We start from the raw sequence: 16,997 nt of genomic DNA on the forward strand, positions 1-16,997 counted from the left end.
AGATGGGGTACCTGAAATAATCCTGGCTGATCACTTATTTCTTTTCACATTAACTCCTCCCCTCCAAAGAACCCCAATTTTCCCTGAAATGGCGCTGGGGGGGTTCCCAAACTGACAAAGCAAGGGAATTAATACTCTTCACCCTGGCTGAGTCAGTTTCTGGAGCTATGCACTCCTTTACGCCGCCACGGAGCCACAGATGACTAGATGGCCCACTGGCACTCAGAACTAGTATCCTTCTCTGCCCACACTACCTTCTGCCCTGGTCTGGACAGGTTCAGATCCATCTGAACACCCCAGCCATGGTATTGGAACCCAGGCATGGATCCTTTATGCTTCTATTCTTGACTTAGATAGATACCCCCTCCCCGACACTGATTTAAAAAAAAAAAAAAAAAAAAAAGCTGAATTTGAGCCTCCTAATGTAGCCATTGGCCTGGTCTGAATTGGAACCAGCCTCAGGTCACACCATACGTTAAACCTTCTTATCCCAGAGACACCCAATTCTAGAGCCTGGTGTTCTAGACCTTTTTGGAGCCATATTTCCTCCTAATCTCAGCTTTAGGACATAGACCATGACTCTCAGCCCTTTTTTCCAGGATGAAACTAGGGTTTATTATATAGCCATATTATTGTACTAGAGTAAGTTCTAAACCCACCCTTCCACTTCCTCTAATGATTAAGAATGAGCTATGGATAGAAGACAGCTGTGGTTCATTAAGAACTGTTCTGAGTCGTGCTTAGTAGTACATGCCTGTAATTCAGCACCTGGAAGACTGGGTCAGGACTTTGAGTTGGAGGCCATCCTGGGCAATAATAACAAAACCCTGTCTGAAAAGTCAGCACACATACAAACACACATACAAACACACACACACACACACACACAGAGAGAGAGAGAGAGAGAGAGAGACAGAGAGACAGAGAGAGACAGAGAGGAGAGAGGGAGAGAGCATGCTTACTAATCTGTACTAAATGAATCAAGAACCACCACTGCTTATTTTTCCTACATCATTTTGTAAAAATCTTCTTTCCTCTAGAATGCTTAGAATGTTAACCATACTTTTATATGGTTTCTAGTTTTAGCATTCCAACTGGGGTTTTGCCAGGAAAACGAGAGTCTAGGCAAGGTACAGGAACTCTGGAAGAATATACCTGGTTCACGTGAGGAAGCGAGAGGGGGGAAATGCCGTGCTTTGATTGAATTTGTGTCTGCTTTGGGGAAACATGAACACTTAGCTACCTCAGCAGGAATTCCTTCCAGGTCCCTTTTAAAGCTGAGGTCCTTTGCTTGATATTGTATGGTGCATTTGTAAGGTGGAGGAATGAGAATTGGGGATAGAGGGCTAGCCTGGGCTTCAGAAGGAGTTCAAGACCAGGCTGGGCTGTGTGAGACTGTCTCAAACAACCATGGAAAACCGAGATCTGTAAGGATAATGACTCTAGAATTAAAAAGGACAAATAGGGACACAGCCTTGATTTCCCCTTTCTAGCAAGGAGACTCCCAACTCAGCAATAAATCCAACTCTCCCTCCTACAGATAAGGCCTAGGAGATGAGGGGCCTTTTATGCTCCCAGACCTCATATATCCTCAGAGCTTCTAATGAAATAGAATTTACTTTACAGCTTATAACCTCAGCTGGGTTTTAAGTACCCAAAAAGGACCTGAAAACCAGGAACCTCTAGTAAAACGGGGTAGATTCCGAGTCTAGCAGGTGTAGGTGGAAACGATTATGGAGGTCCTAAGGGAAGGGCTAGTGCTCAAAGGCAAGTCACTTTTCCTCAGGCCCTTTTACTTCTGGCTTGTTGCAAGAGTTCTCCTTCCCTCACACAAACCCCGCTCAGGCTCCGCCCATCTCCTGGCTCTGCTCTCGGGACTGGGTCTCCATGCTTTCTCTAATTAAAGATGATTTACACAACAGGAGTGTTGTCTGACATTTGTGAGTGGAGGGCGACTACAGTTGCTCCGGGAGTGACCAAGCCTAGAGGGCGGGGCGGGTGGGCTGGCGGCTGGTCCCCCGACAACAGGTGCACATTCCTGGGCGCCTCGTCACTTCCCCTGCCCTGGCTGCTTCGGACGCTCTCCGGACAAACTCACTGAGCGAAGCGGCAGGGCCATGACCTTAGGGGCGCTGCTGCTGCTTCTGGGGGTGCTCGGGGCGCCCCTCGCCCCAGGTAAGTCAGTCTGGGCCCCGAAGAGGCAATGGCAGGGGCAATGGTCGCGGCCAGCCACCGGTGCGTCATTTAGTGCTTTCCTTCGTCAGGCGCCCGCGGGTCGGAAATCGAAGGCCGACTTCGAGAGAAACTTTTCTCCAACTATGATAGCTCGGTGCGGCCAGCGCGGGAGGTGGGAGACCGCGTCGGGGTCAGCATTGGCCTCACCCTGGCGCAACTCATCAGCCTGGTGAGGGCGCACTGCAGGTGGAGGTCGCTGGGCGGGACGGGCTGCGGGGCGTGGCTTTAGACGGGGCCGAAGGTTCGGGGGCGGGATCTGCGCGAGGTTAGGCGGAGAGACGGCCAGGCCTCTGGCAGCGATTGGGTAGAAATGGGACCAATGAACGAGTTTGAGGGCGTGGCATCCTTGACAGACTTTAGTGCCGCTCCGCTTGTGGGCGGGGTTTAAGGCGGGGCTGAGGCAGAAGGACCTGCTAGGGGGAGGAGCTTGGGGCGTGGCCGTGTTGGATCCTAGCAGGGTCCTGCAGAATTTGGTTCTCAAGGAGTCAAGGAACAGCCCTGGGCGGAGATTCAGGGTTGGGAGGACTAGACACTGGGTGTGGTCAGTGGCTGAGCCAGGAGGTAGAAGGCGAGGAAAGCAGGCATCAGGATCTGGTGTTTCCAGGCAGAGGCAGGGCTGATACCAGCTCAACTTCTACCAGATGGGGTTTGACCCAAGAAGGTGCAGCTTAGAGAAAGGAGTGGTCTGTGAGAAAGTGACCCCGAGCCCTCGTTTCTTCCCACCTCATTTCATTTCTGCCTTAAAATTTTCTCTTCTAGAACGAGAAGGATGAAGAAATGAGCACAAAAGTGTACTTACACCTGGTATGGAGATCCCGTGGGTTAGGGAAGGGCGTCCCGCCACTATTATATTAATCTGGAATGTTCAGCTCAGTAAGATTTTTTTTGTTTTGTTTTGTTTTTGCTTTTGGTTTTTTTGTTTGTTTGTTTTGTTTCTAGATAGGGTTTCTCTGTGGTTTTGGAGGCTGTCCTGGAACTAGCTCTGTAGACCAGGCTGGCCTCGAACTCACAGAGATCCTCATGCCTCTGCCTCTGCTGGGACTAAAGGTGTGCACCACCAACACCAGGCCCAGCCAGTAAGATTTTTGTTGTTGTTTTTTCGAGACAGGGTTTCTCTGTGTAGCTTATAACCGAAACGGAAGTTTTTATAAACAATTCCTTCCTAATTGTTTAAAACACAAGTTTGGCGTCACTAATTTGAATTCTCATCCTTTTTTTTTAAGATTTATTTATTTAGTATACAACATTATGTCTCCATGTATTGCTGCAGGCCAGAAGAGGACACCAGATCTTATTATAAATGGTTGTGAGCCACAATGTAGTTGCTGGGAATTGAAATCAGGACCTCTGGAAAAACAGTCAGTGCTCTTAACCTCTGAGCCATCTTCTTGTCCTTTAAAGGGCCATGAACTGCCATTTTAAAACTGCTATAGCAGAGGATGGCTAATACAATCTCTTCGATTACTTTTAATTTGTTTTATGTGCATGGGTGTTTTGTTTGACTATCTGTCTGTGCACCACATGCATGTCTAGTACCCGCAGAAGCCAGAAGAGAGCATCAGATCCCCTGGAACTGGAGTTACAGATGGCTGTGACTTCCTTGTGGATGCTGGGAATCAAACCTGGGTCCTCTGGAAGAGTAGCCAGTACCATTACCACTGAGGACCCCCTTTGGTTTCAGAGACTGAAGAATAGAGTTCAATGCAGGGGGAAGGACACCAGCTGGTGTGAATCCCACCCAGAGAATGAAGGCAGAGCCAGAACCCTTTCCCCTTGACTCACAGGCCAGGCCTGAGCTAATCCCCTTTGCACCCTCTTCCTGGGCACCCTCTCAGACATTTCAAGTCTCTCCCTGGCCTCTAGCCTGAACAGCCCTTTAGCTTCTGCTTTCCTAGGAGTGGACAGACTACAGGTTAAGCTGGGATCCTGCAGAACACGATGGCATCGATTCTCTCCGAATCACCGCTGAATCCATTTGGCTCCCAGACGTGGTGCTGATGAACAAGTAGTCTTGGCATGGGGGAGGGTGTGGGAGGGCTGTAGGGATGGGGGGCCATGGGGGGATAATGAGTCATGGTGGGGGAGGTCTATGGAGGACAGATCCAGATCCCATATAAAAAGATCTCTTTCCTGCAGCAATGATGGAAATTTTGACATTGCTCTGGACATTAATGCCGTGGTATCCTTCGAGGGCTCTGTGCATTGGCAGCCCCCTGGCCTGTACCGCAGCAGCTGCAGCATCCAGGTTTCCAGGCTTTGTCTGTTCTTAGACTTCCTCACCCAGTAGCTACTCCCAGTCCTGGGCCATAATTCCTCCTGACGCTCACCTAGTTTGCCTTGACTGTCCATTGCCCTGTACACTTTCTTTGGTTTTCAGTCTTCCATAGTGGTCCTCTGCCATGTCCCCAATGATCCCTTCTCTTTTGTGACTTCCATCCAACAACCTCCCAAACTTGCCTAGTCCTTACCAGCCCTCTGGCAGCTCCAGTGTCTTCTCCTTTCCATTCAGGTCACCTACTTCCCCTTTGACTGGCAGAATTGCACCATGGTGTTTAGTTCCTACAGCTATGACAGCTCTGAGGTCAGCCTGAAGACAGGCCTAGGTCCTGATGGACAGGAGACACAGGAAATCTACATTCATGAAGGGACCTTCATTGGTGAGTGCGTAAACAGGCTCTGTTATCGATGCTCAGTATAACCTGCTTGGGTCAGCATGGCAGGGGTGATTATCAACACTGCAAACAGGGAAATGGAAGCCAAGTGTGCTGACTGACACCTTTAATGCCAGCAGCCTTGGAAGGCTGAGGCAGGAGGATTGCTGCATATTCAAGGCCAGCTTGGAGGACATTTAGAGAGTCTGATTGTCTTCCTCTCTCTCCCCCTCCCTCCCTCCTTTCTTCCCTGTCTCCCTCCCCCACCTCTTTCTTTCTTTTTATTTTCCTTGTTCTTTGGGGGGTGGTGTTTTGGGGACAGGATTTCTCTTTGTAACAATCCTGGCTGTCCTGGAACTTGCTCTGTAGACCAGGCTAACCTGGAACTCACAGAGATACACCTGCTTCTGGCTCCTGAATGCTGGGATTAAAGGCCTGTACCACCACCACTTGGCTAAGATCCTGATTTTTTTTTTTTTTAAACATATACAGTGTTCTGCAGAAGGCAGCAGATCTCATTACAGATAGTTGTGAGCCACCATGTGCTTGCTGGGAATTGAACTCAGGACCTCTGGAAGAGTAGCCAGTACTTCTAGCTACTGAGCTATCTCTCCAGCCTGAGATACTTATTTTTAAAACAGACAAAATGCACACACCACGCACAGGGGAGATGAGATGGCTCAGTGATAAAATCTCTTACAGTATAAACCTGACAACCTGGATTCAATCCCTGGAACCTAGAGTAGAAGGAACGAACTCCCAAAATTTGTCCTCTGACCTTCGAAGGCATGTATACACACACACACACACACACACACACACACACACACACACACACACACACTAATATTAAGAACAAACAGAAAAACAAAACAAATATGGAAATTGAGACTTGTTTAAGTTTATTTGATATGGGTTGCCTAGCAGTGTACTATACCAGGCACTAACTAGGACAGCTACCACAACTACCTGTGTTGACCTCTTATGCCCACCCCCCTCCAGAGAATGGCCAATGGGAGATTATCCACAAACCTTCTAGGTTGATCCAGCGTCCAGGGGATCCTAGAGGAGGGAAGGAAGGACATCGTGAGGAAGTTACCTTCTATCTCATTATTCGACGGAAGCCTCTCTTCTACCTGGTCAATGTCATTGCCCCATGCATCCTCATCACTGTCCTGGCCATCTTCGTATTCTACCTCCCACCAGATGCAGGTAAACAGCAAGCCCTTCCAGCTTTCTATATCATTAGCCTAGCCTTTCCTTTCTCACCTTTAGTCCAGGTTAGTTTTTTGTTTTGTTTTTTTAATGTGTGTATAAAACTAGGCAATGGTAGCACACACCTTTCACCCCAGCACTCAAGAGGCAAAGGCAGGTGGATCTCTGTGAGTTCAAGGGCAGCCTGGTCTACAGAGGGAGTTCCAGGGCAGCCAGGGCTACACAAAGAAACCCTGTCTCAACGCCCTCAAAAAAGATGAGTGTGTGCATGTGTGTGTGTGTGTGTGTGTATGTGTGCGCGCGCACGTGTGTGCACACATACACTCATAAATATGATGTAGTTCAGAAGTGGGGCATTAGATCCCTTGCAGGTGGCGTTCCAGGCATTTGTGAACCTCCTGAGGTGGGCCCTGGGATCTGAACTTCAGTCCTCTTGATAGAGCAGTGACCTAGTTTGCTTTTTCTGTAGCTGTGATAAAAATACTTACCCAAACCGACTTATGGGAGGAAAGGGTTATAGTTCATCATTGAGATGAGCCAAGGAGAGGTGTGCACCACCACCATCCAGAGATCAGCTACTTTCTTTAAACAATCCAGGACCACCTGCCCAGGAATGGCACTGCCCATAGTGGACTGGGCTCTCCTACATCAATTAGCAATAAGAAAATGTCCCCATACATGCCCACAGGTAATTCTTCAGCTCAACTTCCGTTTTCCATGCTGTGTTAAATTGGCAAACTGAAGCTAATCTGGACAAGAAGTTAAGTGTTTTGACTAATAAGCATCCTCTCTAGTCCCTAGGATAGGTTTTCTTGACAACTCAAACCATCATGGATTGGATATCAGCAATTCAAGAGTCCCCCATGCACAATTAGACCCAAATACAGGCAGGCCCTGCACCCCTTCTGCTGTTCCCTTCTCCTCACCCAGTAATGTTTCCACTCTTCCCTTTAGAATCCTAACCTCCATTCATGGAGCTCCGGCATGCATGGCAAACCAAATTCCAGGCTAAGCTCACTTTCCTTTTTGTTTCCCATTCAGACTGGTGCCTTAACTGGCTGTCTCCCTGGGAGATGACAGTTGACTTTTTCACTATTAGGAAGTACAATATAGTAACAGGGTAACCCTGGTCAAATTCCATAATAATTATGTGTCTGAGTTTCCCAATCAGGAAATGGGACAGCCAATGTCTTTACTGCATAGAATTATTTTGAAGATTAACTGGGTTAGTAAAACTATACCCAGTACCTAGTTGGATCTATACAAATGTGCTTTTTGTTTGCTTGTTTTTACTACTTTTGAGCAGTTGATATAAGGCAATACAACTGAATTATATGCATTAATTCTAATCTTTACAATAATCTTTCAGTTAAGTGCCAAATTGTCATTCTTTTTTATAGAGAGGGGTAAAAAAAAACTGAGGGAGTTAATTTGCCTGGCATCACATCCAGGTCAGTACCAGTCTTATTCAGAGACCTTGCTTTTAGTGTTTTCCTCCCTGCACTTGGGAAACTGAGACAGGAGAATTACCAAGAGTTTGAGGACAATGAGTATGAATTTACCTGGAGCTTCATAAGCATGACCCTGTCTCAAAAAAAAAAAAAATCCCCCAAAAAACAAAGTAAGCAAATATGAAAACAAATAAAACTCTGTATTTTCCTTGCCTCTGGCATCAAGTCCTCTGTCCAGAAAGGGAGAGAGATGCTGCTCAAGAACATACTTCCAGATCCAGCATAATGGCTCTACATGGAAGATGCTTGCTACCAAGCTTGAGGGCTTGAGTCTGATATAGAACCCACAAGTTGTTCTCTGACATGTCTAGGTGCTCTATGATAGGAACATGTACACACACGTACAGTGTTAAAAAGAAAAAGAACCTACATACAAATACAATCAGTTCCTTCTAGAACAGGGCAATCTTGGAACCTAATATTACAGGACACAAATAGAATTAACTGTGTAGCTTATTTTCAATACCTTTCATGAAGTTTGTAAATCTCTGGTGAGACACAATAAGAATCAGCCACATTTCCACAGTTTTATTTTTAGATTCTTCAAATTGCTATATTGTTCTTGGAATAGCTACAGAGATTGGTCTATTTATTCATGCAACTATATCTGTGGAATTACTGTGATATGTTAGGCACTGCACATACATCGGGGAATAAAAACAATAAAATAGGATTGAGGGTGTAGCTTAGTGGTAGAGTGCTAGAGCAGATATAAGTAGAGCTAGTCTACCTTACAAGAGGCCCTGGACTCCACCCCTAGCACCTGCAGAGGAGGTGGCAAGGGATATAGTTTAGTTGGTAAAGTGTTTACCTTATATCCATGAGTGAAGCCCTGAGTTCAATCTCCAGAACCCATATGTAAACAAATACAAGTAAAATCACTGATCTTCCCTGGTGTACCTTCTAGTGGGGAATCAGTCAATAAATTCATGTCTACCGTCATTTATTAGAAAAGGACACATTTTTGTTGTTTATTTGTTTGTTTTGTTTTTTTAAGACAGAGTTTCTCTGTAGCCCTGGCAGTCCTGGAACTCATTTTGTAGGCCAAGCTGGCCCTAAACTCAAAAATCTGCTAGCCTCTGTACCCTAAATATTGGAATTAAAGGTATGTGCTACCCTGCCTAGCTTCTGCACAAGTTCTAAACAGGAAAATAAAATAGAAAGGTGTTTGGGAAGATTAAAATGGGGTGGACTCCTATATATACTAGCACTCAGAGAATCAAGAGTTTGAGACTAGGCTGGGCTACAGAGAAAGTTGTAAGTTACTCTCAGCAACAAGTGAGATCCTGTCTCAAAAAGGGCTAGAAGCTGGGCAGGGGTGGAGGAGGATATGACACACACCTTTGATCCCAGGTGGATCTCTGTGAGTTCGAGGCCAGCCTGGTTTACAAAGCTACTCAGAGAAATTTTGACTCGAAAAAACAAACAAACAAAAAAACCCAAAAAACAAAAAAAGGGAGGGGGCTAGAGGTGGAGCTGACATGGAAGAGTGTTTGCCTATTACACATAAGCCTTTGACCCCTCTCAAAGAATAAACTAGGCATAGTAGCAAAACCCTGTAATCTTAGCACTTGGGATGGGAGTGAAGGTAGGAGGATCAGAAGTTCAAGGTCATCCTATGTGCATTGTGTGAGCTCAAGGCAAACCTAAGATATGTGACATCTGATCTCAAAAATCAGACAGAGAGATGGCTCAGCTGATTAAAGTACTTGCTGCCAAGCCTGATAACCTGAGTTTGATCCCTACATGATGGAAGGAGAGAATGGACTATTGCAAGTTATGTGTGTCATGGCATTTGTGCCCACACACATACATACATGCTTACAAACACAACCCCAAAAGTAAATTAAAATGTGATAAAAACAAACAAAAGCACCAAATGAGAAAAACACCAGGGACTGCATGGCTTTCTTGATACAGGGTCTGATTTATACCAGGGTGACCCCAAACCACTACATAACTAAGATAACCTTTAACTTCTAATCTTCCTGCCTCTATCTCAGGAGTGATGGACCATAAGCATGCATCGCACACCAGTTTATAGGGTGCTGGGCGTTGAAACTAGGGCTTCCTGTGTGCTAGGGCAGCACTCTTCCAATGGAACTACATCCTCAGCCTCAGAGGCTGCACTTTCTCGGTTTTGTTTTGGTTTTTGGTTTTTTGAGACAGGGTTTCTCTGTGTAGCCTTGGCTGTCCTGGAACTCACTCTGTAGACCAGGCTGGCCTTGAATTCACAGACATCCACCTACCTGTGCTTCCTGAGTGCTGGAATTAAACAGAGTGAGTTCCAGGACAACCAAGGCTGCACAGAGAAACTCGGGGTGGGGGTGGAGTGAAGGAAGGATGGGTAAAGCTGGGAATGATGGTACACATCTTTAATCCCAGCACTAAAGATGAATAGAGAGGCAAATCTCAGTGAGTTTGAAGATAGCCTGGGCTACAAAAGTAAGTTCCTGGCCAGTCCAGGCTACATGAAACCCTGTCTTTAAAAAGAAAATAGGTTTGCAAGATGGTGCAGCCTGATGACCTGAGGTTGATCTCCATATAATGGAAGAAGAGAACTAATTCTTTTTTTCTTTTTCAAGACAGGGCTTCTCTTTATAGCCCTGGCTATTCTGGAACTCACAGAGATCCACCTGCCTCTGCCCTCCTGAGTGCTGTGATTAAAGGTGTGCACCACTACTACCCAGCTTGAGAACCTATTCTTGAAAACTGTCCTCTGATAGCCACTCATGGACCATGGCTCTCACTTTCCCATACACACACACACACAAAATGAAATATACAAAAATGTTAAAAATGAATGAAATGCAGTTATATGCAGTTATTCAAAGCCTCAATGAGAAGGGGGCATTTGACTTTCAGAGGTAGAGGATGGCCCTCATGTTTGGGAGAAGAACAAGCCAGGCAGGGGAGACAGTACGAAGCCCTCATGTGGGAGGGTGTCTACATTCACAAAACAGGAAGGCTAAACAAAAATAAAAGGCAGACATGCTGGTACACCCACAATCCCAATACTTGGGAGACTGAGGTAGGGGATCCTTGCTTTTGAGGCCAGTCCGGGATATATATCGTAGGTTCCAGTCCACCCTGACTACAGTGTGAGGGCCCTGTCTCAAAAGAACACAGTAAGTGTGGTAGCACACATCTTTAATTCCAACACTAGACCCCTGACCTCAGGAGCAGCCTGAGCAATACAGCAAATAATATCTCAGAACAAACACAAAAGGAACTTCAAATGAAATATCATTGTACCTTAAGATCCCACTCAGAAGTGAAGTATGGTAGGTGACATGCCTTTAATTCCAGCTCCCCTCCCCCTCCCACCACCACCACTGCCAGACAGAGGCAGGTGGATCTCTGAGTTTGAGGCTAGTCTGGTTTATATAGTAAGCTCCAAGCAGCCAAGGCTACAGAGTGAGACTCTGTCTTTAAAAAAAAAAAAATGTCAGGTGGTGGTGGCCCACACCTTTGATCCCAGCAGAGGCAGAAGCAGGAGAATCTCTGTGAGTTCCAGGCCAGCCTGGTCTACAGAGTGAGTTCCAGGACAGGCTCCAAAGTTAAAGAGAAACCCTGTCTCGAAAAACCATGAAGAAGAAGGGGTGGGGGGAGAAGAAGAATCAGTAGCAGCAGCATGGGTGGGATGGGATGGGACTAGGTCTGGGGAGCCCTAGAACTCATTGTCTGCTTAGCCAATTGTTGAGCTTCAGGTCTAATGAGAGATCCTACGGGGGAGCATAGCAGACAATACCCAACAGCAACTTCTGCCTCCCCCTCATGAAAGATTATATACAGCACACACACACATTAATAAAAATAACACTTCTGAAGACAAAAATGGAGAAAGCAAACATTATTTAATAGTAAAGGGGAAAAGGTGTATCAAGGAGCTAATGAGAATGGCTTATAGACCATGGTTATAATATTCTCTCTCTCTCTCTCTCTCTCTCTCTCTCTCTCTCTCTGTGTGTGTGTGTGTGTGTGTGTGTGTGTGTATGTGTGTGCTAGCACTCTACCAATTCATTTGGGTCCCCAGCTCTGCACACCCATCTCTGTTTGCCTCACTAAGTAGGAAGGTTGGTCTTGAATCCATTCTGTATCCAGAAGTAGGCTTTGCACTTGCACTCAGCCTGCCTCAGCCTTGAGAGTAGCTGGGATACAGGACTGTACCAAGCCCAGCTAGAACAGCTCAGGTTAACTTTGGGATATCTGTTAGATATTCAACAGAAAAGTTGAGTAGGTATTTGGATGTAAGCCTGAAGTTCAGAGGAAGTCTGGGCTGAAGAAACAAACATCAGGCAGATTTGCGTACAAATGACTTTCTCCAAAGCCTGGCCTTAAGTTGGAAACATGACCATTAATTATGACTTAAAGGCTTACTTCTGGTAAACAGTAATCCTTTGGGTAGTATGATGGCCCACACTTTTAATCCTAGCTCTTGCAAGGCAAGAGGATCTTTGTGAGTTCAAGGCCAGCCAGGGCTACACAGCAAGTTCCAGGACTGACAGGGCTGCACAGTGAGTCTTTGTTGCAATAATAAGGGGGGCTGGAGAGATGGCTCAGCAATTAAGAGCACTGACTGATCTTCCAGAGAACCTGAATTCAGTTCTCAACACCCACATGGCACCTCACAGCTGTCTGTAACTCCAGTTCTAGGCAATCTGACACCCTCACACCAATACACATAAAGTGAACTTAGACGCAAACAAATCCTGCTTTCTCCTCTGCCTTCCAAGGAGAGAAGATGGGGCTCTCAATCTTCGCCCTGCTGACCCTTACCGTGTTCCTGCTGCTGCTGGCAGACAAAGTGCCGGAGACCTCCCTGGCAGTCCCCATCATAATCAAATACCTCACGTTCACCATGATCCTTGTCACTTTCTCAGTCATCCTTAGTGTGGTGGTCCTCAACTTGCACCATCGCTCACCCCACACCCACCAAATGCCCTTTTGGGTCCGCCAGGTAAGAGATCTCCTTCAACCTGTCTTACTTCCTGATTTTACAATCAACTAGGTATGGGAAAGGATGAGGATAGCCTAGGCTATAAACCAGGTATGGGAAAGGACGAGGCTAGCCTGGGCTACATTGTAAGAGTCTGTCAGCAAATGACAGAGGAAAAAAAAAGATAAAAAGGAAAGAAGAGCTTTGTGTCCAGAAGCTGCTCCACCCACCAGCCCGGACCTGACTTACAGACCTTAAGAACTATAGCTGTCGTAGCGTTGAAGTGCATGCAGAAGCCTGCTGGATGGTGAGGCATTACACAATTCATCCTACCTTCCCATCCGAATCACTTCATAGATCCAACAGGCCCATCATCCTTTGTGCTCATTTAGAGGCCCAGGGAGACATTCTCAGGGACAGATGCCATCAGAGAAGACTTTTGAACCCTTAATTTTCAGGACACCTCCCAGCCTGTTAAAGAGCGCTTTTTTGTTGTTGTTATTGTTTGTTTTGTTTTTCGAGACAGGGTTTCTCTGTATTCCTCTGGCTGTCCTGGAATTCAACTGCAGACAGGCTGTCTTCAAATTCAGATATCCACCTGCCTCCGCCTATCTCCACCAATCTCCGAGTGCTGAGATTAAAGGCATGCACCACCAATACCCGGCTAAGAAAAGAGCTCTTCTTTAAAAAATAATTTTATGTGTAAGAATATTTGAGTGTTTCGCCTGTGTGTATGGATATGCACTACTGGATGTGCCTGGTGCCTAAAGGGCATCAGTCCCAGGACTGGACATTCATACAGTTAGACGCCACCATGCAGTGCTGGAAAATGAACAGGGTCCTTTGTAACAGCAGTCAGTACTCTTAACCATGGAGTCATCTCTCCAACCCTTATTAAAAATCCTTTAAGCAGCAGTGCTATGGTGGCGCACACCTTTAATCTCACCCCTCAGGAGGGAGAGGCAGGCGGATCTCTAAGTCTGAGGTTTGAGGCCAGCCTGATCTACAAAGTGAGATCCAGGACAGCAAGGGCTACACAGAGAAACTGTCTTTCCTAAACTGTGCACTTGTGATTCTGTCTGTAGCTCAATGAGTTCGTCAGTGCACATGCGCAGGAATGGTAATAGCTGCTTCCTTTGTGGTTTGAAAGCATTAAAACCCTCTGCAATATGCCGCTTCTACAGATCTTCATTCACAAGCTCCCTCCATACCTGGGTCTGAAAAGGCCCAAACCCGCAAGAGACCAACTGCCTGAACCACATCACACTCTTTCTCCAAGAAGTGGCTGGGGCCGAGGAACTGATGAGTATTTCATCCGGAAGCCTCCAAGTGATTTTCTTTTCCCTAAACTTAACAGGTAAGACCTACACTCATCAGTCATTTGGGCAAGGCAGAACTACAGCTCCCAGAAGACCATGGAAAATCTCCAGCAGATAGTGTGGTTTACTAGCATCATGGGAATTGTAGTAGCGCTGCTGCAGCTTGTTTTTTGAGAAGGTGGCATTTCAAAGCTTAATGAACCAAAAATTTGCAAAACTCTGGACAGGTCGGTGCTGGCGGGGAGATCAGGAAGGGCTTCTCAGGTTTTGAGAAAGCCTCAGGCTGTTGGAGGAGGCAGCTGAAGCAGGGTCTAGGCCACCGGAACTGCTTGTTCTCTTTGAACCTAGTGTATGGCTAAACAATCCCTCCCTTTACAGGTTTCAGCCTGAATTATCTGCCCCAGATCTGCGACGATATATCGATGGCCCAACCCGGACTGTAAGTCTGCCTCGGGAGCTACGCGAGGTCATTTCTTCAATCAGCTACATGGCCCGACAGCTGCAGGAACAGGAGGACCACGACGCAGTAAGTCTAATGAGGTTGGAGCCCGCAGGCCCCACCTCCAAGCTCCAGCTCCGCCCTTAGCAATGGCTTCCGTTTCTGATTGGAAGTGTGCTTGGTTTTGCCCCTCTCCTGCTTTCCAACTGGCTCTTTAGTTTAGCTCGTGGCCTGGTTCTTGGGCTAATTACCTTTTTCTCAGATTCCAGATAGCTACTATACCTTGTCAGTAATCTGTAACAAGTGGGCTTTCCAGGGCTTCGGCCTGGAACTTCTTTTTCTGTCTTCCCTTAGCTGAAGGAGGACTGGCAGTTTGTGGCCATGGTTGTGGATCGTCTTTTCCTGTGGACATTCATCGTTTTCACAAGTGTCGGGACCCTGGTCATTTTCTTAGATGCCACGTACCATTTGCCTCCTCCTGAACCTTTCCCTTGAGGACCGGAGGGCCATTTTTGGCAAGAGTTGCTGGTGCTCTCAAGCTGTAGTCACTTGCTTCTCAACTCTAGTTTCTGAGGGCCTGGAAGTGGGGCTTGGGCTGGGCAGGGTCCTGGAACCCTCCCTGAATGTCCTCATTATTTAGGGTTTTGTCCTTCTGGGTTTTTGTTTTGGTTGTTGATTCTCACTCTGTGGTCCAGGCTGGCCTCAAACTTCCAGCAATGTTACTTCCTTAGCCTAACGCTGGGATTATAGACCTGCGGAACCAGCACATTTGGATTTGGATTCTTGAAGCTACAAGTGAGTGTCACAGCTTGGCTCTCTAATGAAATAGAATTATGAGTAGTAGATTGTAAGCCCTTTGAGGATAGGAAATGTGTTGGTTACTATAATGCCCCTAGTAAGGTACACAGGACCTAGCCCATAAGTGCTTAGCATTTATTTAATGAAGACAAGGAAATAAATTCTGGAAGGAAATAGCTAAAATATTACTGCCTACAATTGAATGTTGTGATTAATCATTTTTGTCTATTTTTAACTTTCTATAACATTTTTTTAAGACTAAAAAGTTATTTCTATAAGGTCTGCATTTGCAATGAGGAAACATTAAAAACACAACAAAAAAACTGTCCAAGATCCAGGAGTTTCCCATCGGTGGTGACAACTTTAATTGCAGCACTTGGGAGGCAGAAGCAGGCAGATCTCCATGAGTTAGAGGCCAGCCTGGTCTACAGAGCAAGTTCCAGGACAGCCAAAGCTACACAGGGAAACCTGTTTTGAAAAAAAAAAAAAAAAGAAAAAAAATCCAAGCGTGGTGGTGAATGACTAATCCCAGAATTTGGAAGGCAGAAGCAAAGGGATAATACAAATTCAAGGCCAAAATCTGCCATATATTGAATGCAAGACCAGTCTAGATTATGAGAAGGGGGAGGGAAGAGGAAGGAGAAAGAGGTCTCATTCAAGCCAGGTTCATACTTAGGATCCCACCACTGGAAGGCTGAGGCAGGGTTTCTGTGGGTTTGTTAGGTTAGGCTGTAGATGGAGACCATGTCTCACACAAACCTTATTCAAGTTCTAATTTTGGCACACAAACCACTGCTCAGAATCTGCATCTAAAATGAAGCAGACAGTAGTATATGCCCATAGAGAATTCCTATGTATCAGAGCTTTGAAACTGGTAGGGTTTCATTTTTGTTCTGTTTTTGGGGGTTGTTTGTTTTGCCTATGTTCTTGGGCTGTACACCATTTATTGGTTTGTTTTGGAGTAGTTGGAATTGAACCCAGGGCCTTGTGAACAGCAAGTGCTTTGCCCTTGAACTACTCACCAACCCTTATTTTTCCTTCATTTTTGATTTCATACTTTTGTTAGTGTTGCTTAAGGCAACTTTGAACTGATACTTCTACCTGTTTCAAGTACTGGAATTATGGGCATATGCCCCCATACCTGTTTTTTGTTTTCATTTTAGAAAGGATCTTAGTAAGTTACCCAGTCTGGCCTTCAACTCACTATTCAGTCTCAAACTTCCCATCCTCTTGCCTTTGGAGTAACTGGGATATTGGTGCTTATCACCGTGCCTTACTGCCCATGTTGTTTTGGTTTGGTTTGGTTATTTTTGAGGCAGGATATGTTGCTCGATATGTAGCCCTGGCTAGCCTAGAACTTGTTATGTAACTCAGCTTGTCCTCAAACTCACAGAGATCCACTTGCTTCTTCTTCCTGAATCCTGGAATTAAAGGTGTGTAATTTTAAATTTGAATTAAGGGTTGGAGAGAGATGATCCTGAGGTTGAGAGCTAATGCTCTTCTAGAGGACCGAGGTTTGATTCCCAGCACCCACATATGTAATTCCAGTCTCAGGAGATCCAGCACCCTCTTTCTGGCCTCCTCTAGCACCCATATGCAAACAAAACACACATATAAAATTAAAGGAAAAAATATTTGAAGCGTGGTACCTTTAAAATTTGTGTATTTCACAGACATTTGGGTTTCAGGCTTCTCTTGAAAATGTATGTAAAACTACAATGACACTATGCCCACTACTGCTGTTGATGGCAACCTGCTAGGGCTTCTCAGTGACTGCCCACTCCGGCCAGGGAACTCACACCAGAATTCCTCAAAGCTCCCATCCACCTGACCAGCCTTACTCATACTCCAACTACCCCTGCATGACATGAGAGGGTACATAGCAGGCAA

The 16,997-nt window shown here is 46.0% G+C and overlaps 1 protein-coding gene across 1 annotated transcript; it reads left to right on the forward strand.

The window, feature by feature from the left end:
- The first annotated feature begins 2,044 nt into the window (after positions 1-2,044).
- Chrnb1 (cholinergic receptor nicotinic beta 1 subunit) lies at positions 2,045-15,292 on the forward strand. The gene is made up of 11 exons (XM_051180241.1): positions 2,045-2,175; positions 2,265-2,404; positions 2,995-3,039; positions 4,131-4,240; positions 4,372-4,480; positions 4,745-4,892; positions 5,889-6,098; positions 12,349-12,572; positions 13,736-13,908; positions 14,249-14,396; positions 14,664-15,292. The coding sequence occupies exons 1-11, from the start codon at positions 2,118-2,120 to the stop codon at positions 14,802-14,804; spliced, it is 1,506 nt and encodes a 501-aa protein (XP_051036198.1). The 5' UTR covers positions 2,045-2,117; the 3' UTR covers positions 14,805-15,292.
- Positions 15,293-16,997: the final 1,705 nt, after the last annotated feature.

The sequence above is a fragment of the Phodopus roborovskii genome, unplaced genomic scaffold (genome assembly GCF_943737965.1).
Source record: "Phodopus roborovskii unplaced genomic scaffold, PHOROB, whole genome shotgun sequence".
In the NCBI taxonomy this organism is placed as follows: Eukaryota; Metazoa; Chordata; class Mammalia; order Rodentia; family Cricetidae; genus Phodopus; species Phodopus roborovskii.

Excerpts from the sequence above, each read along its gene's own strand:
- Chrnb1 (XM_051180241.1), top strand. The coding sequence starts at position 2,118 with ATGACCTTAGGGGCGCTGCTGCTGCTTCTGGGGGTGCTCGGGGCGCCC. Across the intron at positions 2,405-2,994 it reads TGGCGCAACTCATCAGCCTG|AACGAGAAGGATGAAGAAAT; the intron begins GTGAGGGCGCAC and ends TTTCTCTTCTAG. Across the intron at positions 4,481-4,744 it reads GCAGCAGCTGCAGCATCCAG|GTCACCTACTTCCCCTTTGA; the intron begins GTTTCCAGGCTT and ends CTTTCCATTCAG.